The sequence below is a fragment of the Drosophila sulfurigaster genome, chromosome 3 (genome assembly GCF_023558435.1).
Source record: "Drosophila sulfurigaster albostrigata strain 15112-1811.04 chromosome 3, ASM2355843v2, whole genome shotgun sequence".
Classification (NCBI taxonomy): domain Eukaryota; kingdom Metazoa; phylum Arthropoda; class Insecta; order Diptera; family Drosophilidae; genus Drosophila; species Drosophila sulfurigaster.
The window spans coordinates 7,751,609-7,774,949 of record NC_084883.1 but is presented as its reverse complement, the minus strand read 5'-3'; the positions used below and the strand labels follow the sequence as shown (position 1 = coordinate 7,774,949).

Below are 23,341 nucleotides of genomic sequence, written 5' to 3'. Positions count from 1 at the left end.
TTCCGTTTTCATGTTATCATTTGTTTTATTTATCGTTTTTATGAATATGTATTACAATTCGCTCTAGAACCTAAGAAAAAAAATATGCTGAAGAAAAACAGGAAAATTATAATGACGCACAATATTTTCCGCAGAAAGTGAGCAGAAAGAAAAACAAAGTGAAGAGGAAATAGAATACATATACTTGTATGATACATAGATAAAAGGCAAACGCTAAATGCTCAATGACGGACAACGTTTTGCTTCATTTTAAATGCGCTTTTGGAAAACAACGAAGCGAAATAGATAAATAATAACATTTCAGCGGAAATAAAGCAATTGTGGGCAATGTCATCCGCGTTGGCAGGGCAGGGGGATAAAGGGCAAAGAGCACAGAGAGCAGAGAAGTGCGAAACGGATGCTGCAAACGAAATTACTCAATAGACAAATTTCTTTTGCTCGCCATAGAGCGATTCGTAGAGAGAGGGCGCCAAATGTTCAGCGAGGAAAATCTGCAGCTTCTCGGTGGCTGTGACGGGGGTGTAGCGGGCCATGGGGAAAGTCCTGGTAACGGCATCGATGAGCACACGCAACGTTGGCTGGATATCAGCGGCCTGAGGGTGAAGAGCTCGTTAGCTTAATCTTCGCTAGATAGCTTGACTTGCAACTTACCTGGCGTGAATATTTCTCCACGGATGTCATGGCCGCCTCGTAGTAGTCCTCGCCGTAGGTTTTCTTTTGCTCCGAGGATAGTTGATTCCACATTTGCTTGGCCTGCGAATAGACAAGAGTTTTAATGAGCCTCTTACTCATCTCGCAACTATTTTAGTGCCCCTTCCCCCTCTCGCCTCGTTTCAGCAAGCTGCCAACTGGCACATTATCGTAAAAACTGAAACTGAAACTGGAACAAGACAAGGCAGCCGCCGCACACCATGCGATGTCCTTGTCATTAAGCACGAAATGGCCAGGTGCATAAAAATGGCTGAGCAGTTGCCATGTTGCCAGTTACCATGTTGCTTGGGCAACACTCTTGGTCAGCTCACCTGGTCGCGCAGCTCAGTTTCGTTGAGCCAACCGTTGCCAGGAGCAAACTCGCCGGCTGCCACCACAGACACATCGACGCCGCGTGTGCGCATCTCCTGGCGCAGGCAGGCAGCAAAGCAATCCACAGCCGCTTGAGTGGCACACTGGATGCCACGGACCGGCGAAGGCACACGATTCAGTCCAGAGGTGAGGAACACCACACGACCGTGGGCACGACGCACAAGTGGCAGGAAGATTTGAGTCAAACGTGCGGCGCCTACGAAAAGTAAATTCTTATTTTTAGAATTTCTAGGAAATTTTCTTTCCAAGGATTATGCATGTTGAAGAGATACACAATGATTACACAAATTATACTCCGTCGTCTACTGTAACGGATTGACTGCACAGTGGCGCCATCTCTTACCAAGTAGATTCAGATCCAAGCTTTTGCGCAACACAGCAAATGGTATCCACTCCAGTTCGCCAAGGGCAATCCAGTGAGCGCAGTGCACCAAAGCCCACAGGCCTTCGGCTCCATGGGGCAAATGTTGAGAAACATAGCGTGCAGCTTCCAAAAGCTGTCGACGTATCAAAAGTTGAGTGTTAAACCTCGCTAAAAAGCATGTGGATAAAAGCTTTCGTGAGCTTTTTGCCGACTTACGCTTGTTTCGGAGGTAACGTCAACGTGCAACAACTTCATGCGTCCAGAGGTCTCCTCCTTGAGTATCTTGGCCTCGTCCGAGTCATCGATGGGTGTGTTGAAGCCAGCATAAACGGTAAAGCCCAAATCATCCAATTTCTTGGCCAGATACCAGGCCAATGGCGAGTCACAACCGGTGATAAGCACTCCCTTGCCTGGTGCGGATACCTACATAGGTCAATGAATGAGAGGGTGACAATTGCGATGGGTTATTGAACTTTGAGCGCAATAAATATGGTTGTATGACCCTTTCGGAGATTTTTTAAGACATTCATTAATTAATTTTCAATAATTGTATTACCAATTAATTGTCAATCTGAGGGTGATGTTTTGTGTCTATGCCTATAGATGAGAGTTTGAGGACTCAGTAATTAGTATTTCGGTTTCTGTTCTGCCTTACTCATTATCGTCATTTGAGATATTTAACCTTTTGTTGTGTTTAAGTTGCCTTCATGGGTTTTTGACCATTTTGAAATTGGAGATGCGACCTTGAAATCAGCTTCAGAATGTGTTTCAAATTAATTGAATTCCAAAGAAATTGTCTTTTGCTTTTATTGTGTTTTAATACATAAAACTCAATATCGATAAATTCAAAATTATCACTAGGATACTGAATAAAGTTGCTTAAATATAGAATTGTTCAGAAGAGTAATATAATAACATAAATATGACTCTATTATTTATGCTAGCAATTATAAAAGAATTTGTTATTTTAAGGCAATTATAACAAAACAAATGAAATGAGTTTCACATTAAAAATAAAAATGTATTTTAAGGCAATTATTTATTATAACAAAGCGGAAAGAGTCCTAGATTTTAACAAAATTATGACGATATTCTATTATACTTTCTTGGCCAAGTGAAGTTTTATCTTTTTGAAGGATTTTCAATTTTAGAATTGCTAACAAAAGAAGTTTCGCTTTCAAGGAGCCATATATTCTTAGCTGTCCTCAACTCAACTCAACTCAGTTCAGCTCAGCTCCAGCTCTGACCGACTGACAGTGTTGCAAACACATGCGCAAATACCCACACCAACACACCAACAGACACACACACACATAGACGAGGACGAAGACACACAAAATACGGCAACAAAAGGAGGAAAGAGAGAAGCAGAACGTATGCACTGACACTTCCGCTTTAGACATACTCTCATTGTGCCTGACACGGTGTCTGTCGTTGTCTGAGTATGTTTGTGTGTATGTGTGTGCGGGTGTGGGTGTGGGTGTGTGCCTGTAGTTGTATGTAGGTGTCTATCGGATGCTTGGTACAAAAGACAACCGCAGTTTGTCCAAGTCAAGTCAGATAGAAAGACAGCTGGACAGCTAAACGGACAGACAGACAGGCAGTCGGTTGGTCGGTTGGAGGCATGACAATGAGGCAGGCAGTCCAGGAGGCAACTTGTCTGTAGTGGCGGTGCCATAATTCATCATGCCATTAGCCAACATCTACATGTACATATCTATATAATAGAGTATATAGCAATAGTTTGTCATCCTATGTAGTATTGGTAAAGGCTCAAGTGTGCGTCTGTAGTGCGTCAATTGTGAGCTCGATGCGAGAGTGTGGGAGTGGGAGTGGAAGTGGAAGGAAAAGAGCTTGGCTCATTGTTCGAGCTATTAAGCGGTTATAAAGTGCTCGTAAAATTCTTAAAAAAAAAAATGCGAAAAATAAAGTGTGTATTATTATTGGCTGTGTGTTGTTGACACCCATTAAGACTGACCGACATTTTATTGGTGGCAATAAGTGTTTGGGCTTATCAAATCTGTTGGCGTTTGGGCATTAATAAAAATAGAAATAAGTACACACGGAGTCTCGAGTCACAGCAGAAGTCAAAGTATAGAGCTTACTTCTCCCACCTCCAAAGTTCACACTCCACACTCTCTTTTGGTATTCCCATCAAAATGTCAGCCGTTTTGTAAGTTTTGGTCGAAGCCAGCGGCAAGTTTTTTGTTGGCACTCATTCTCTTGGTCTTTGTGGTTGTTTTTGTTGCTTTTTATGCGACTTTATATTTTGCCATAAACTTTTGGTCAACTTTTGCTGCTACTACGTGAGCTGCAAGGATGCTCTAGCATTCCCTTGTTTTATCTTCTTCATCTCCCTCCCTAATATTTCTCTTTTTTTCTTCGCTGCCACCCCAATTTATTGCGGTTTTACTGAAATTACTTTAAAGTTTGCCCAAGTAAATTGCTGTGGTGCAACAAAAAGCATAGCGAGCTCCCGTTAGCAGGAATTGCGCAATTAAAATCGAACAAAAACTGCTTGCAACAAAATATTTAGAGTCAATTAAAACAACTCGAAGGCTAAGCAAACACCAACTGTTGCAACTGTTTGTGTGTATAGAATGTAGTTGAAAGGCAACGAATGCATTGAGTTTCACAGTGCGAAGAAGTCGGAGGATGTGCAAGCCAGAAAATCTATCACGTTTCTCATCAAAGAAAATTTAATTTTCCAAATGAGAAATGCCGAAAAGTCTCAAAGTTTGCAGACCAACATTTAATTAAAATCAATAAGAAAATGGATAATCTTTCGCATTCATTTAATACTATTGTATATTGTTTTAAAGTTTCAACTTGCTTTTTGTCCTTCGTCACTCAATTGTCACCTGATCAGCACTTTCAGTGTCCTTCCTCTCTTGCTATCACCGACAAAAGTGCCAGCAAACGGCACTTGTGCCAGTTTAACAGCCTTTTCCGCCGCTACAAAAGTAAAAGTGTTTGTAGGAGCGTCGAAAAAAGCGGCGCATGCAAAGCAACCTAAAAGCAATTGCTGCAACAAAAAAGGTTTTTCCAAAGTGCAGTTGGCTACGTGCACGGCATAAAGCGAACGAATCGACGCGTCATATAACCTCCCAACGCCCAACGCCCTGCGACCGCAATACAATCGAATCTTAGCAAGAAGGAGACAGCGAGGAAGAGAGAGATAGAGATAGAGAAAGGGTGGTGGCGCAGTCATTTCGTGTCTATAAACACGGCAAGCTGCGGTTGCACGTCGCTTGGGTCGGCGCTTTTTATAAACGCGCCCAAAATAGACGCAAGTTGCATGCACCCAAAAATAGTAAACCGCCCTAGAAGTCGCCGCAGTCGCAGCAGGTGCATGTCAATCAACTCGCGTCGCGGGGCATTTAACAGAGTTGTTGTTAGACAGCCGGAGTGCGGAACTATTGGCGAGCGGAAGTGCGGCCCGGTAAAGCGGAAGCGGGCAAGTCAATGAATGGGCAGACCCAGAGACGAACGTATGTTGTTGCCTTGCCTTTCATTTAAATGCATCCGTTATTGCATTTTAATTGCAAATAGAATAAGATTTACGAGTAGTTTTTCAGCTGCAGCACAGCGCAGCAGGTGTTATCTGCAACTCGGCAGCGACTGCGACTGCGGCAAACGGCGCATTTTACGCGCACTTTTAGCCAAATTTGATAAATGCCCAACAGACACGCGATGCGGCTGCCAGCACTCGATGTACGATGTAGACCTCACCAAGTGTGGGCGTTAGGTTCATTAATTTGGCTTACATGGACGAGAGCACAAAAACACCGCAACGTATACGTAATATTTCTCATATAATGCATTATGTTTCCTTAATGTGCAAACTGCAACAAGTTAGCAGCATTTAATGAAATCAAATTGCATCTAAAAGGCTTTACCCTCAACTGGGGTAAGTTTATCCTGTCAGCCTTGGTGCTGATAATCTGACGAGGGGCACAGAGAATGGAAATAGGAATGGGTGTGTGCTGAGCATTATGCGTGCAAAATGTAAACAACAACAAGAAGCGAGCTGGGCGAGCACATCATGAATTTCATAACATGTGCCTCAATTTGTGAGCAACAATTTATGACCGTCGAGGGCGCAGTCCGTAGACCAAAGACCGAAGTTCTCCTCATTTAGGCCAACTGACCCATGTCTATGCTTTCAGCAGAGCGTAAGTCTACTCTTTAAATGGGGTATTCAAATTGTTTCACAAACTCTGTTGCATTTGCGAATAATCTTTTCGAAAAGGGCATTCAATGTCTGCTGCACTGCGGTCACTTCTTTCTAAGTGTGTGTGTGGGATGAAAATAATGGGTGCCAGCTCGGATGATATGAATTAAGTAAAAAGGGGACCATTAACCCATAGAAATATGATTGCTATTGTAAGTGGCATGAACTTTGTTTTAACTGTAGACCGATTTCGGTGACTGTACTTTAAATTAAACTAATGGATTTCTTGAAGTTTAATATTAAGACCCTCAAGATAAAACCTGTACGTCTAAAATTCTAAGAATATCTATATTCGTGAGAAATAAACAAGTTGAAGATAGAATATAAATTGCGCTCTCGCCAATGTAGCTATTTATTGCGCTTTGTGCTAACAATTTTACTCATTGAAGTTTAATATTAAGACTGTCAAGATAAACCCTGTACGTCTAAAATTCTAGGAATATCTATATTCGTGAGAAATAAACAAGTTGAAGATAGAAAATAAGTTGTGCTCTCGCAAATGTTGCTATTCTTTTTACTCATTTTGCTTGTTTTTATAGCGCTGGCAGCACACAGTTGTGCCAAGGGCACTTCACTTACTATCTGTGAATGAAGTTGCCTCGCAAGCAGCGGATAAAAACACGCTTGACCGCCTGAGATGCTCTTTTAACATAAATCTACATAAATGAAATGCGTGGGGCAGAGTTTAAGTGAAAAAATGGCATACAAACCGCATACAAATTGTCCCAACAAGGCGACGAAATGTGGCTAAGAAAATGCGACAGAGAAACAAAGCGCTAAAAAAGGCAAACGCTACAACAGCAAAAATGAAATAAAATAAAAAAATTTAAGGGAAACACGCACACGCATGCACGCATATTAAATCAGTTGCTAAAAATAGAAGTGAAAACCCAAAAAGGAAAATCCCTCAAACCAACAAGACATACCAACACAAAAAAAAAAAACGAAAGCCACCAAAAATGACAACAAAAATTCATACGAATTTTTTGAGTTGCTGTTAAAGTATTTAAGTTGGCGCATGACACAAAAAAGTGACAAAAAGAAAGCAAAAAAATATTACATAGGAGCGAGCAAGACAAATAAAGGAAAGGAAGCGAACGGCAAAAGTCATTGAACGTATTAAGCTGTAATAAATTAATTAACTGGAAAGTTAAAAAACCATTTCTGTGTTTTGGTTGAACAACAACGCACGCACACAGAGAGAAGAGTAAGGAAGAGAGAGCGTGTTGCGAATCCTTTGGCAACTTCACGCCATTCACATACACAGGTAATGTTGAAGCATTAAAAGCTTTTCGCTTTTCGTTATCGCATTGCGCATACGAGGCGTTGTACAACTCCGCGTTGTAGAAGCCTAAGCAAGCCCTGACAGTCATTTGCAGCTTGTTTTTCGATTTGACTCCACACAACTAACTCGACTTTGCGCGGCAGACAACACGCAAAGCTTTGACTTTGTGCCAAGCAGTCAGTCAGCTATTACATACCACACACAACTTTCATATTTCGACAAAGGATTAATATAAATTTTTGTGTTTCTGTTTTTACGTCTTGTGCCTCCACAAATTATGTGCGTGTTGGCATATGAAAACTAATTTTATCTATATTTAAAATATGAATATAGTTTCGTTGAGGTTCTGTTTAATTTTCACCGTTGCCTGGCTACAAATGTTGCCCCCTGGCAATTGTGTTAATTAATATTTAGAGCGATATCCGCTGAGGTTGGATTTTTCTCAAGCTAAGCATAAATTTTCGATTGAATGTAGTAATTGCGTCTTCATTTATAATTACCCAAATGTTTTCAGATTATGCAACAAGATTGACATGTTAAAAAAGAGCAAAAAGCAATCAAAGCAATCAAACGAAATATTTTTCTCGAGGTAAATTGAATTTAAATTTAAATGAATGTTAAGAATCAATAAATAATGTAAAGCTGAGCATATTTTATTACTTTGGTTTGTTCAATTTAATGGCAAATGAATCGCTAGACTAAGTTATAACTGTGTAATGCTTGAAACCGAAACAAATTTCCAATTAACACAATGACTTTTGTTGTTGATCAACAGAACGCTTGTGACAGCCTTTTAGTTGTTATTTCCGATGAACAAGAGACAAGTAAGGAAGAAGATATGAAGAGAAAAGCAAAGTAAAAGGGGAGTTAAGAATGCAAATGTCAAATGCAATGCACTTCACAACAGTGTAAATGAACTAACTGAATAAGTTCACTTTATATCGTTCTGTTGCTTAATTTTGTTTTTTAGTTCATTTTTGTTCATTGGTTTACTTTTGATCTTTATTTGGTTCTTGCTCACATGTTCCATTTTTAATTATTCATTCCTTTGCTGCTAGTTGTCTTTTACTATGTTTTATGTTGCCAGCATTGAAGTTAGATTAAAATGGATACTGCAAATTTGTGTTGTGCCTTTTCCATATGAAGTAAAAAAATTAATACCAATATTTTTTATAACAATATACTTAAAGTAAAACAAAGCGGTTATTAAATTAAGTAAAGATTCTGAAAGAACTATAATAAAAATCGAACGATGCACTAAATGGAACTATGATCGAAATTAAATGAGCAATAATGGGAACGAATTGAATGATCTAGTTCACAAATCAAAAACCAACGTTTATATTTACGTTGCTTTATAGATTAGTCGTTCAGTTAACCGTCTGTTACTATTATCTATTATCTATTTGATGTGGCAATAATTATTTAACTGTTCAAATTATAATACTAAATGTATACTTAATATTAAACAAACCAACAATTACCGGAACTATGAACAAAGTTCAATTATGAACAATGATACGAGCGAATTGAATGATCTAGTTCACTAATCAAAAATGAACGAACGAATTTATTCAGCAAAGTGCACGATGTTTACACAACACTACTGCACAACAGTGTTGTGCTAACAGTGCTTTGGATGGCAATGTAGGCGGCTTGGCGGTTGGGTTGAGTGGCTGAAAGCTTGTCTTTTCCATCCTGCTGTTTTTGCTGTTTGTGCTGTTGTTGCCAATTATGCGCGCAGTTTGTTGTTTGTAACCTATGACCTTTAGCAGTGGAATAGATGAGGCTGCGGGTCTTGTCATGTGCAATTGCATTTTAATTTAACTAAAATGCACATCAAACGAAAAATATAAAACCGAGTCTGAAATCAGCGATATGCGAGTATGTCAAAACCGAGCTAACCAGTTGGCCATGATGTCGAGGCGATTGAATGGCGTGCAATTCTTAGAAACGCAAACGCATTCTGGCCACATGAGCCATGTCCTTCGTTTGAACCATTGTCAGGCCGGGCACGCCAATGCCATTGCCTTTTCTCATTCTCCAGAGGATGTGTGTGTGCGTGTTAGTGTGTATGAGTGAGTGTGTGTGAAGCAACAGGCCACGCGCGACACCATAAAAACGTAACTGAAAAGAGCTCTGGAGACAACAACAAGGCAACTGGGCAAAAACACAGGCAAAAACGCAACGCAACTTCACACATAATGACATTTTATGATGTACACCATGTGTGTGTGTGTCTGTGTGTGTGTGTATTTCGCTGTGGAATGAAAACATGAACTGGCCGCGTTTTATATAGCCTTCAGCTGTAGCTGCTGCTGTTGCTGTTGTGTTGCGCCATTGTTGCATGTGTCCCGGAGGGCAGACGTAGAAAGTCAACGTCTGGCCAAGCTGGAGGAGGGTTACAGCAAGAGTTTGGATACCGTCTACATAATTGACAATGGAGCCAGCAATTTGCAGGCTGCAACTTTCTTTTTTTCTTTCTCCTTTTATGCTTTGTGCTCTTTGCTTTTTGCCGGAAAGCACACACAAATCAGCGTAAAATTTGTCATCGCTTTAGTTTTTATGAAGCTGTAAATGCGACAAAGTGATCAGAGCTGCTACAGGATGCGAACGTTTCTCACAAAAATCCAACAAAAAAACATTCACATAGGTAAACTCTCCGTTTAGTGTAGCTAAAGGAAAGTGCCTTGATAAAATCTGACCAACATTGTCGGTGTGCGAAAAGAACATTAAAATGTTTATGGCAGTTTCTGGTCTGGCTTAAGAAAATATATTAATAAGAAGACTAGTCGAGATAAGCCTACGATTTTCTTCTAAATAATACATATTGAGAAATATATTTTAGATATTCTTCTAAATAATATATATTGAGAAATATATTTTAGATATCAAAATATATACAACAAAATTTATTAAATAAACATATGACAGAACATAATAAAAAATTATTTAAGTTATTTAAGAAATAATTGTAAATAGCAAAAGCGGTATTTGTGACGGGTCATATATCGATATACCAACTATAGCCTTTGATATATGTCAGTATTTTTTGTATCCCTGTATTGCTTTTATTAAAAATTATTAATGGGAATCTCACAGTCGAGCATACTCAATTAAAGCTTTATGACTTGTTGTTTCTATGGTTGACAATCTGGTATATTTTGTACTCTGTGGTAGAGGTGGGCGCGGGCCTGTATTTTAAGGCCCGGGCCCGCACGAAAACAAACTATTTTTTGAGAGGCCCGTCCCGGCCGAACACGAAACTTTTTCACTAAGGCCCGGCCCGGCCCGGCCCGGCACGAAACTTATTTACACATATGTATAAGGAAATTCAAAAGACATGTAATTTATATATACATATATATATTTATTAAGGTATTTATATTGAATATTGTTATGTATTTAATGAAAAACAAATTAATTCATATTTTTATTTAAAAATAAAATGTTTTCTACATTTTTGCTTTTAAGCCTAGTGCGTTTTTCATTTAAACCATGGCCCACAGATTTGGTAATTTCACAATAGGCCGCCAATTTTTAATTAGTGGTGTGCAAACAAATAAAATATTGTATAACCAACTCGATAGTAGAATCGATAAGCAATTAAAATGCGATAAATGGCGGTTCTAATTGGATCAAATCAAAATTGTTTTCAGGCCTACTTCGGGCTTTTACGGGCCTATTTCGGGTTTTTACGGGCCGGGCCTTTTTTCTAAAGCCCGGGCCCGCACGAAGCCCGTACGAATCTTAATTATAAGGCCCGGGCCCGTCCGAACCCGCTCCGGGCCTGTGTAAACCCGTTTTTATTTTTTTGTATATTAATTTGGAATATTTTAAGAATATTACCTCACTATTTTGCTTTTATTCAATATGGGTAGGAGGTATAACACAGTCGAGCACACTCGACTGCAGATTTCTTACTTGTTTTTGATAAGAAACGGGTCGAATGAAATTAGGGGAATTTCAATTTCTGTTTTATTATGTATACTACAATATCAATATATTATTTAAATTAGCTTGTTGACCATTACGCAGTAATTTGCGAAGATTATTAATATTATTTAAAAGAATTTAGTCGATGGATAGTTGCTAGCACTCCCTTCTTTTAGTTATTATATTATTGTGTATAATAATTAACATGTAAATAAATAAATAAATAACTTTCTCTGCACATGATTGCATTCAGTACAGACTTACGTATTTAAATTATAATTTTTAGATGGAATCGGCATTTTATATTTAATTTACTACTCAAGAGTTTTCCCATTAAATAAACAACATATTAATAAATGAAATCAACTCAATATGATATGCAAGTAATTTAGATATAAAACTGTAAACAGAAATGATTTAATTAAATTGAATTGAATTGTACTGCATTGGTTTATTTATTCATTTTGGAGCTACTTCTTTGTTCTCTGCACCCTGAATGCTATCCAGTTGCAATCGCACTAAACTTCAACGCAATGCATCAATTGAATAGTTTGTGCATACAAATTAAACAGAAATCTAGCGGGAAATGTGCGTTATATACTCGAATGGTTGCCATTACAGAAGCCGCTGGGAGTAAGTTACGAAGCGCACAAAGTGAAACTCCATCGAAGTAAGTGTGCCTCGGAGTTGCAGGTGGTATCTATGCTGTGTCTATGACAGCTGTTCAAACTTGAGTGGCAAGGGGCAAGTTCAAAGTGGGAGCTAAGACCGGCAAAGAGAATTCAAGATGCCGCAGCCAATTACATTTTAATACGTCAGCAAAGTGCTGCTCTCTAAAATAAGCAAACAATCTAAAGCGTTGAAGGAATGAGTTAGATGGCTGGTCAAAGGACGCGGAGTGATGGGTTGGGCCAAAGGGTGTGTCTGCGTGTTGAGCAACAGCTCATTAGTGGCGCTTACATGGGGCTATTAATTCAATTATTTACACTGCGACAGCGATGGCAGCTGACAAAGCAACACACAAAGCAACGCACGCACACATGGCGTATAAGTAATGTTTAATTCCGGGAATTTTCAGCAACTGAGTCAGAGTCCACTGCTGCAGCTGCGAACACACACACACACACACACACACTCTCTCTCTCTGCCTCTGATGGGCGACGCTTAATTATGCTTATTACACTAACTGCAGCTGCAGCTGCATCCACACAACTGGACAGTTGCGTGTGCGTTCGCACTTCCCAGTTGGCAGTTGGCAGTTTCCGTTGCTATTTGCCATTCAAATAGAATAGAATGGATAAAGAATGATAGCGAATTACGGATTTATGCAGCTGTTGGCACGGATGAGTTCTGTCGGTTGCCACGTCCTCAGATGCCGCATTTATGAGCATTTCATTAGCTGTGCATTTACATTTCATTGCACACAATTTGTGTTGCATACTCTGAGGCGCGTCAGCAGGTTACCCAAATGCGCTCTCGGGTGTATCTGCGAGTGCGTGCTGACTGCGACTATGTTTATATTTGTGTGCGTGTGCGTGAGTGTGTGTGTGTGTAATTTAATTTGACAAGCGTGACATAAAAATGAAATGCACAACGTGATGCGAAGAACAATCAAATGACTGACAGAACTCGACTCCAACTCACTGACTGACAAGGAGACAAAAAGGCAAAGAAAATGGCAATTTTGCATTGGGGAATCAAGGAACGTAGCGCCTAAAAACAAATAGCAAGACATGCCAGAAACGCTTTTACCAAATGTACCCAAAACAAAAAAAAATTATATATATGTATATATTCCCGTTAAGGGTTAACAGTTGTCGTTGTCAATGTCCTTGTTTATTTTGCCAATGGTTTTGCTGGTGCTGCTTTCGTTGTTGTTGTTGTCGGCTAGTCGGACTAATCAAAGACAAGGACATTTTCTGTTGTGCTTGAAATGACAGCGAAGCTGATTTTCACTTTAAGGCAGTGTGAGCGTCTGCCCTTTTCAGTGCTGAACTTTAAACTGATTATATGCTGATGTATATGCTAGGCTAGTGGTTGTTGTTGCCAAAAATAGACGCTGGATTGCTCAGCATAGACATTTCTGTACAGTGGCTGCTAATTGACGACGTTGGGGTGCAAAGCGAAGTGAACAACATTGACAGCTGTATAAAGTGCTGTGTCTATTCTTGCTACCTCTAATTACCCATAAGTATGCATATCTATTTTTATTTTATTTGGCATATTTACGTTAAATAGTTTTTATACCTGCTAGGGAAGAATGATTTTATAACTTTGTGCCTACAGGAAATGTATGTATACAGCCAGAAAGCGGCATCTTGATCAGCGTCAACAGCCGAAACGATATACATACATAGCTACATCCGCCTGATTTTGTATGAACACCTAGATCTCAGATACTATGAGAAATAGATATGTTTGTTCTTTTGTAGTTATATTTGCTCGCAGATCAAAACTTGCCCAAAACGCACACTTCCTCTCCCGAAAATCAATAAAAATCGAAAACCAATCTAATTTTTAAGCTAGAGTGGACATACATTTTTATGAGCAAAAAAGCAAAAATCTTACTACGGGTCTTAGTTGCTTTGCCTGACAACCTTATATATTTTGCAATGTTTAGTATATTTCAAATGTACTATACCAATATACCAAATACATCGATTGGTATACTTTTAATATTTTTAAACGAATTCCGCATTGTTTTGCTTTTCTTCACAACGGTAGTTGGTATATCCTAATCAAGCACACTCGACCGTAGCTTTCCATCTTCTTTTTTGATACCACGAATTGTTTTTAAGTATATCTATTACTTTTAATATTTGGCATTTTTACATTTACTTTTAATTTCTGCGTATCTCTTATTTTCTTTGAATATATGTATACCTTTTGTTATTAATTTCAAATTATTTTAAATATTTTTAGCTAAATAATAATCCAGTACTCTTTCAAATTTTTGCATATATTCACTTTAACACTTTTATTTCCATTTTATTCGAATAAGAATCACTTTGATTCGAAATTAAATTATGTGTGTTTAGCCAATATATCAAATTATCTTGTATATATCTAGTAAAAATTAGAATACTCAAGAATTTATTTATATGTTTCTTTTCTTTTTTATAGCACTTTTGTGCGAAATTAATTTAAATATTTTCTCAATGTATTATTAGTTAGTGTGTTACACATAAATAACTTAATATGTGCATAAAATATGAAAAAATTCCATCGCATATTTTGTTACGCATTTCTTTTTGAAGTAACTGATTTGAAAACGCGTCTATATCTTTGACAGCTTTCTTAGCTGCTTAGCTGCGTGTGTGCTGTGTGTGCGGCTTTCATCTAAAATTATAGAAAATGGCAAAGGTCACATGCGTGGCGAGCCTTGACGCATTTGATTACTCTTTTAGCTGAAACTGTTGCCGATTTACGACAACAGCGAATGACGCTACCAAACCAACAACGACACCGACAACGACCTCTGAATCCATGCCAGCTCCTCGAACGTCGCCGCTCACTTAACTGTATTGGATTGTGGTATTTGTTTAAGCATATATTTATTTCTGTTTCTGTTTTTTATAGAATTTAAAGCATCGCCAAAGGCAAACGCATTGACAAACGTCCTTGTGCTGAGGTCATACGCTGCGTATAAGCAATGCCAACAAAGCCTCTGAGAGTCAGAGTCAGAGTCAGGAGACAGAATAAGGCCGGTGGAGTTCACAGGCTGCAGCTGCAGCGAGTCCAGGCACAAGACTGGCTCTTAATTATCCTGGTGGCCGGACTGCTTATTACGTTAATGTCTGGTTGCATATCGCGCATGCAAGCGAGCAGCCGGCAATTGCCAGGACAATGCCAGAACAATGCCAGCACATGCCAGAACACGTCCAGCTGTCTTATCAATGCAAAATGTTGCCTACGTGCCCGAGTCCGACTATAAAATGAGTGGCCCAATAGCAGCAGAAGCAGCAGGAGCATCAGCATCAGCAACAGCAGCATCAGCTTTTGTAATTGCCAGACAGAGTGCCAAGCAGCCAATGAGAAAATGGCCAACATCAGCAGCAGCGTTGCTCTGGGTCCTTATCCGGCCATATCTTGCGTCAGCCTGCTGGCAGTTAAGCTAATTAAAGTGCACGCAAATTTGAATTATCTGACGCCTTCTGTGGCCACTTTCGGCGCCATTGATATTTCAAGCCAAATGGCCAGCAAATGAAGAAATATCTTTTGCATTATCTACGCCGATTTACAAAGAAATGAATTCCAGTTCTCGAGCTCGTCTATCTGTCTGTCTGCTTGGCTCTCAGTCTGTGTCCACATATTTATTAGACGCACTGTGTGAAAGTGCGTTAAAGGAAAACAAATTGCGCATACGCAATGTGGCAATTTATGCTCACAACTTGAACGTTAATTCAACTTTAGCAAATCAAATTGTATGTGAAAAAGATAAAAGAAGAAGCAGGCAACTACAAGTGAAATGAATTCACTGCCAATGAAAATGTGAACGTGTTAAGTCAAATGGGTAAGAAACAAATGAAATGTATTGCGGTTGGCAGCTAATGAACTGTGCCACACATATAATATAATGGCAAATGTTACATTGCGTCTGCTAATAATAAATTAATACTGATTTATTATTTCGAATTCTAGGAACAATCGCGAGATCCAAAGATGATTAAGAATTAGCTTATATTATATTATATTATCAGATGAAACTCCATCTAAAAATTGATAGAACATTCGTAAATTTTAATTTTTTTACTAAACTGCTGTGAATATTAGAATTTGGTATAGTTGACAGACATATACGAATAGTACGAGTATTAATAAACTTATTGTTTTATAAATTTCATTGTAATTTAATTTGGAGCAAGTATATGTGAGAACGGGATCCTATTTATAATTAGAGTCGCGAGTATACATTTTGATTATAGACATGAGAACACTTTGTGACGAAAACGAGAAGACGCATAACGCGCTAATGACAACAAAGACGCGATTTTTTTAATAGTTTAACCATTCACATATTGAACTTAACTTTAACTATATGAACTTTAACATGATGATATTTGTAAAATTAATTGATTATTATAATGATGCTGTGTCACTACAAAGATATACCAAAACATTTTTAGGAAACATTCGTTTTAATTTTTTAATGTTTCGTCCTATGAATGTAACGTAACGCAGGCTTGGAAATGCGCATATACATATTGTGTATGTAAAACACAAATCTGAAGAGGTCTTTTGCCGTCAGACTAAGGCTATAACTGTCTTGTGAATTTTCATTCAACTAAATATTTTTATTTGTATTCATATTTTAAAGTTAACGAGACTTGAGTATAATATTTTAAAGTCCATATACAACATGGTATTTGAAAAACTGTTCTCTGGCGGCGGAATATAAATTTCGCTATACTTTCGTGAGGTTTCCTAGATTTTAAAATTGGTATTCATTACCGAAACGTTACTCCGAGTGGCAGTGTGTTGTCTTACGTCTGAGCTTATCTGCTGCTTATTTATTTGTTTTCATTTTCATTTCCATGTCGAAGTCAGTTGTGAAATGTCAAGAAAGTGCTGAAACTGGGGCTGGGAATGTGTGTGAAAAAGTCAAAGCGCTGAAGCCAAATGCCTTGGTGGTTAAAGGCAAAGCCGAGGATGTTGTTCTTTGGTTATTTGTCGTCCCAACCGTCTGTATTCTTGTCCTTTTTGTTCTATCGTCCCGAGTTCTTGGCTTTGGCTATTTTTAGTTCGAGTGATTTGTTTTGCCTACTATTTTCTGCCAGTCGTTTTGTCCTTTTTTGCCTATGCTCTTTGTTATTTTTGCGGTTTGGCACTTGTAACATGCAAATTTTCGTAGGCTCACACAATCAGTTGCAGAAGTAGAAGCAGAAGCCCCAGCTTCAGTAGACATGACACAACGCTATGTCCCACCACCCGAAACTGAAACCCAATCCCCTTTTGTCTTCTGTCTGTGCCTGTTTTGGCATGTGGCCTGGCCCCGAGTCTGGTTCAGGGCTCCCAATGTGGTTTGCCCGCCGACAGTCGACAGTCGACGGTCGGCAGTCGGTGTTAAAAGGATTAGAGTGTCTGAAATGGACTAGTGGCATATTTCAGAGTTTGCTTCCGAGAGTGTAAAAGGTCGGCTAACTGGTAACCACAAACGCATTCCGTATTCCACATTACCCTTATAACAAAACTTACCTTCACAAAGTGATAGAAGAGCACAGCTCCCACAGTGGACAGGGCAAACCAAACGAAGACGGCAAATGTGGAGATGTTGGATATATTCAGCGCGTGCAGCAGATGCGAGCTGACAATGGCCGCTGCCTGGCAGAACAGAAATGGCATAAACAGTCTCTCGAAGATGTCCCATGGAATTTCCGCTGATTTTTGTGGCAAGGCCGATATTGAGCCACGTCGCAATGAAGCACGACGCGAGGCGCGGCGCTGCATTTCAAATGAAGAATGTAAAAATAGAAAAAAAAATAAGATTTCCATTTATATATATGTAGATAGAATCAGATGTAATTAGCAATAGCAAAATTAATTATGGACAAGAGTAAAGTACAGCGACAGCTTCAGTCGAGTCTGGTCCATAGCAAGTGCCAACTTATTTAATTATTCATTTCGTCAGTTTGCCAAAATATTTAAGCGAATTCCGCTGTCTTGTGATGACAGCTCGCAGTCGCTACACGACGAGTCATGTTATGGCTAATTGTGTTGTTTAATCAATTGCAAATAGAGGTATTTCTCTGTACATTATAAAAACGATTGTTCAGCTCATTTGTTTGCCTTGCGCTCAATAAACAACGTGATTTTATTTAAATTATTGCATTTGTTTTTGCGCTATTCTCTTTTCCCATTCGTCGCCGCTTGTTTTGCGGTTGATTCGCGGGATTTGTTTGTGTTGTTTATACTAGGATTAGTGTCATACAAGCACACACACAATCACAATCACACTCACACTCACACCCACACACATCAATGTAGTCGCAAATATTTATTTGTTTTGTTCTTTTTTCAATTATTATCGTAAACTCTGCTGTTCGACTGATTTCGCATGGCAATATTGGAATGCTTCCATAAATTCAACTCAAAAATGTATTCCATTAACGTCACCGTTAGACATCTGTTAATCTCTCTTTAATTTTTCAATAATGAATCTATAATTAATGATTAATCAATTTTGTCTATGCACGTGCGATGTATTGAAATTAATCAATTTTTTAATTCATTTTCAATATTGTGTAATCAATTAAGCAGGAAAATGAAATGCAACGGACCGATTCACTTTTTGGCTAGACTAATTCTTGAAATTATTGTAAATAATTGAATATATGTATTTGATATATTTTTTATTATTTTGTTCAATAGTAATAAATATACCTCAAAATTGTACTATAACTTGTTATTCTTAGTCTTAAGTTACCGGCCATGTAAACGCATAGTCGCATGCAATTTTGTTATCGCATGCAACACTGCGATTTATGTTATCGGTAAAGCTGTCTATGAGGATATGAGTTTCCTACTGATATTGGCAGCTGAAGCGTAAAAAGTAATAAAGTTTAAGTTTTACACATTTCATTCATTTGTATGTAATTGCTTTGAAATACTTGTTTCTAAGAAATGAAAGTAAACATCGATAGCGTAAACTCTAACAATTAGTGATTAATCGAATTTAATTTGATCGCAATTGCAGTAGAAAAACCACAAAAACCCGAACTACACGTTCAATTGCCATCTATCATGTCCTTGCCACCGCATTGACATTGACGTATAGCAATTACACATGACATTCGTGTTTGAGTTTGCATTGTGTACTCGCAGTATGTGGCACACTCATGTGCAACTGGCAAACGTAACACTGCCAAAAGGGTAAAGTCAAGCTCAACACACACAGGCAGAGAAACTTTTGCCTCCTTCCACATAAATCAACGACAGTGTGAAATAATCAAATTGTGGCATCTGCATAAATAGAGCCAATTGATTTATTCGCACGAAAATAAACCATTTCTATTGCTGGCTTCTTTCTTTTGGTAAATTGTAAAATGGTGCAGCTATTTTTACACTAGCTCGAAATAAATTGAAAGGAAATCGACGAAATCTTGTTGGCACACTTGAATTTGCGCCAAATGCGTTGTCGTCATCACTATCGGTTAGTAATAGATTATTTTCTAGTTGCGATTTGACCTTGTCACCAATTTTCTTATAATTCTAATTATTATGATCTGATCCAATAATCCTAACTTGTGTTTTTTTCTGTGCTCAATGTGTTTGAAATACTTGTGAAACATGTAAATTCCAAGTGAAATATTTTGGAATTATTTCAAAACTTTTTGAACTTTTTTTTATATGCTTGATTTGTCTGCTCAGCTGCCAAATATTTTTCAGATTTTATTTTGGAAGGGGGTTCTATAAAAAAAAGTTGTCGGTTCGACTTCGGCACGTACTATAAATCAGTTTGGTTTGTCGCCTGGCCGCATTATTATTAATAAGCCAAAGATATGGAAATATTTTTAGCCATGCTCTAAAGAATCTTTTCTTTCGCGTGGGTTGTGTCTCTTTTCAAGTATCTCTAGTATTCATAAGTGCTTGGAATGGAACTGTATCGAAATTTCTGGCAAACCATTGGCCATTAAATGCAAAAATATTCAACAAAAAGGTCCATTAGTAAACGTTTTATGACTCTACAAATTGTCGATAGCGTAAATTAAAATGTTTAAATTTGCGGAGATTTTAAAAATAAAATGATTAAGTTGTATTTGTATATGCACTTTCATTGCACTTGTCTCTTAAGGCTAATAGCTGTTGACCCACTTGGATGGCAGCCATTAAGTGAATTTTTGTAATTAATTTTGTGGCACGTTGAACCGCAGCATGACTTCCTTATGACGTTTGTTAACGGCCCAACATGGGCGTGGCTGTTGCTGTTCCTCAAATCGGACGGAAGAAGGAATAAAAGAATTGTTGGCTCGCGTATTTGTCTATTGGCATTTCTGGGTTAAACCAACTGGGCTAAGTGTGGCTAGGTACACATTTGTTCGCGTATGTGCGGCTGCTTTTGGCTTGTTTGCATGCAAACCGCAATAAATTTGGCTTTCGGTTAAAGTAAACAAACCCAACCGCTAAAAACGCGACAATCAGCTAAGAACTTGGGTAAACTTACCATATTATTGTCGAAGACCTGCATGACTCCGGCTGCTGGATTTTCTCCTGCTCCTGCTGCTGCTGCTACTGCTGATGCGGCTGTTGGGGGTGAATAGGGGATAAAACCCTTTTAGTACTCATATACTATTATTAGCTAAATCTATTATGTTTTGTTCTCAGTGCTTTCACTCACTTTCACTGCTTTGCTTATTATATAATTCGAATCGAATTGCAGAGAACTCTTTCTCGCTCTCTTTTCAAAAATATATTTTCTTTTTTGAATATTTCAAAATTTGTTGTCGAGTTGGTTTCGCGTTTGGCTCGTGGCTGGGCGCACTGAAACACGTCGCGGCACTAAGCGAGGAGACGCCGGCCGATGCCGATGGCTGCCTTGCAGCTGGCTGGGGGCAAACATGCGCTGCCAGCGTCGCTGTTGGCGTCGCTGTCGCCGTCGACGTCGACTTCGGCATCTGTTGTATTTCAAAATGCTGTGCAACGTACGAACTCGCCGCGAGATTTGTCGTTTTGATTTTTTAAAAATATATCTCAAATATGTATGTGGAGAAATGCGTACATATGCAGATACATTTACAGATACAGAAATATTTAGTATATAAATATACTTAAATACGCATACTCGCGCATAATTTTCTCTTTCTGTGTATGAAATTATTTATTTAAATTTGTGCTCGCCGCACAACTGTGGGCGCCGCATTTAAACATGATTATTATTATTATTTTTGCATTGGCTATATTTCCACAAATTTTTTGCATGCATAAATGTTTTTTCAGAATCATGTTTGTGTCTGTCAATACATTTATTTAGCTACTCTTTATGAGTTCAATTTGCTTAAATACTCCTCCTCCTGCTCCACCTTATTTTTCACTGTCGAATGCATTGTTTGAGTGCTTGAATAATTTGAATAACGTTTTGAAAACTTGGGAACATTAAATACAAATACAGACATTAATATTTATGAGATATACGAATGGGACAGCTATTGACCCTAACGTTTGCTCCGTAACTTTTGTTGTATTCATTTTTTATTCATTTGTAAATTGTATTTTCGTTTTTTAAGAATGTTGTAGTATTGTAGTGCTCAACAAATTGTATAAAGAATCCATTCTGGGAAAAATTAAAGTTTTTAGGAATGAATACACTTATTTATTCACATTATTCTCATAATTCACATTTTTATCTAAAAAAATATACATTTTAATAAATAAATATGATTTAATTTACATTTTTGATTCCGTTTAAAGATTCAAATATTTAAAATATAAATAAATAAAAATTTCAGTTTATGTTTACAAATTTAAATATTTAGTATATTTGTGTTGAATAGTATGATTTTCAAATGATCTTTGGTTTATTTATTTAGCGAGTTGCTGTGAAATTTAAATATCGAAATTGTTTTACTTGCAATGAATTTCTCAGTTAAATCTTTTCGAAATATTATATGTAAAAGTAATTAAAAGTGAACAGCTGTTATTTTGAAAAGTATTTCATCACTGTCCACTCATTTATTTTTAGTTACATTTCATTTATGGTCTGGTATAAATTAAATGCTTTCCACAAGTGATATTTGTAGAAGGCAGATGCGTCGATATATCTATCTGGAGGAATATTTAGAATAGCATAGACTGTAGTAGTGTGTTTATGTGCTCATTTATTTAATTTGTATATACTTAGACACACTGGAACTTTGGTTGTTTGTGAAATCTCTGATTATTGTCCGTGCGCGTTGTCTGTCAACGTTGCCAAATTAACAACAATGTTTTCTTTTTATGAACGTGCCACTGCGTGTTGTTTGTTGTTTTTCGGTGCTTCTGATGCATTTTAAAATAGCTCAGCTAATGGTTCAACTGTATGTAGTTTTCGTATTTCTCTTTCGCTATTTGTGTTTTTGGAAAGCGTTTCCTCTGCTGCTATTCTTGAAATGATTTATGGTTTTGCATTCAACGCCAAAAGCATAAAAAACGTAACAAACTAGGCATAGAGCCATCAATCAACACATGAGATTATTAATTGTGGATGGTATTTTTAATTCCAACTAGCATACATGTCAAGTACAGAACATCATTCAGGCTACGAAAGTTTTACAAAATTCTAGTTAGTGGTTGTTTGAGGGTAAAATGCCACCGAAAAAGAAGCACAAGATTGTCGATTGGGGTGACGATGAACACTTTTCGAAGGACCGCAGCATTTTCTTCATTGAGCACAGCACCGAGTGTCCCATATTCCAGGTCAAGGCCGACGAGTGCTTGACCTTTTTCCAGCAACGCATACCGGAGCGCGAGTTCCAGCTGGTGCGCAACAAGAATGGCAAGCAAGTGCCTCGCGACGGAGCCTTTGAGGTGTGTGTTGCCCAGAATGCTCGCACCTCGGAGCACGTTCTGTGGTCCGGTTTGGCCAAGGGACCGCCGAGGCGGGATAAATTTCCCCGCTACGAGGAGCTGGTGTCCGATGTGCATCGTGTGCTAAAGAAATTCTACCCGGACAAGGCTGTGGGCTTCGATGATGATGAGGATGCAGAGATGTAACTGGTTCATTACCGTTTACAGTTCGTCATAAAGGCAAATGAACAGTGACAGCCACACAATGGGGCAGGGGCATTATAACGCATGAATTATTTGGTATTTTCATAGCCATCATATTTCCATAACAATGCGGCAAGAAAGCAAAGCTAATGTGTCTTATTGTCACACGCACATCACAACACACATAACACACACGCACACACAAATATGGCACACTCGCATTCAGCGCATTAGCTCACACCTGTTTGAAAACTTTATAACGCTTCGCACAAGTCAACTGATTAGCAGCCGCATTTTTAGACTCGTCAGCATCGCGTTCTTCTTCCTGATTCGCTGTAAAAGAGACTACGCAGAGTTTATCAGGCGTGCTGCTTGTATATCGTTCCTTATGTATTTGTTTGTAGGGTATTCTATGGTCTTATTTTGAATTATCTTTCTAGTATTACTTTGCCGTTGTTACCTGACAGGTGCCGCCCTGATGTCGCCTTTTGACAGCTCTAAACGCTAAATTCAACAAAGATAATTAACACATACACACCCACACACACACATGTACGCAATACATATAAAAATAAATACAATTGAGATAAGTGAGTCGCGTCGTCCCACTGTCTGGGGCCACAGTGAATTTCCCGTCAACTCGTAAACCTCTTTCTTTTTCACTCAATCGCTTTCGATGCTGACAGGGCAAATATCCAAATGCAATTTCAATATATGGAACATAACAATCGGCATATGACAACAACAGCAAAGCTAC

At 38.3% G+C, this 23,341-nt stretch overlaps 2 protein-coding genes across 2 annotated transcripts; one reads left to right on the top strand and one right to left on the bottom strand.

Moving 5' to 3' along the window:
• Positions 1-20,407, bottom strand: LOC133846224 (D-beta-hydroxybutyrate dehydrogenase, mitochondrial). Its single transcript, XM_062281044.1, has 8 exons — positions 20,237-20,407; positions 20,063-20,142; positions 17,098-17,343; positions 1,664-1,870; positions 1,427-1,580; positions 1,023-1,279; positions 652-753; positions 1-593 (listed from the first exon to the last, which is right to left on the bottom strand). Exons 2-8 carry the CDS (start codon positions 20,084-20,086, stop codon positions 417-419), a joined length of 1,167 nt encoding a protein of 388 aa, XP_062137028.1. The 5' UTR covers positions 20,087-20,142; positions 20,237-20,407; the 3' UTR covers positions 1-416.
• A 1,678-nt stretch (positions 20,408-22,085) lies between these two features.
• Positions 22,086-22,729, top strand: LOC133846226 (selenoprotein H). The gene has a single exon (XM_062281047.1). The coding sequence runs from the start codon at positions 22,180-22,182 to the stop codon at positions 22,585-22,587; it is 408 nt and encodes a 135-aa protein (XP_062137031.1). The 5' UTR covers positions 22,086-22,179; the 3' UTR covers positions 22,588-22,729.
• Positions 22,730-23,341: the final 612 nt, after the last annotated feature.

Excerpts from the sequence above, each read along its gene's own strand:
- LOC133846224 (XM_062281044.1), bottom strand. The coding sequence starts at position 20,086 with ATGCAGGTCTTCGACAATAATATG. Across the intron at positions 1,280-1,426 it reads CTTGGATCTGAATCTACTTG|GCGCCGCACGTTTGACTCAA; the intron begins GTAAGAGATGGC and ends TACTTTTCGTAG. Across the intron at positions 754-1,022 it reads AAACTGAGCTGCGCGACCAG|GCCAAGCAAATGTGGAATCA; the intron begins GTGAGCTGACCA and ends GTCTATTCGCAG.
- LOC133846226 (XM_062281047.1), top strand. The coding sequence starts at position 22,180 with ATGCCACCGAAAAAGAAGCACAAGATTGTCGATTGGGGTGACGATGAA.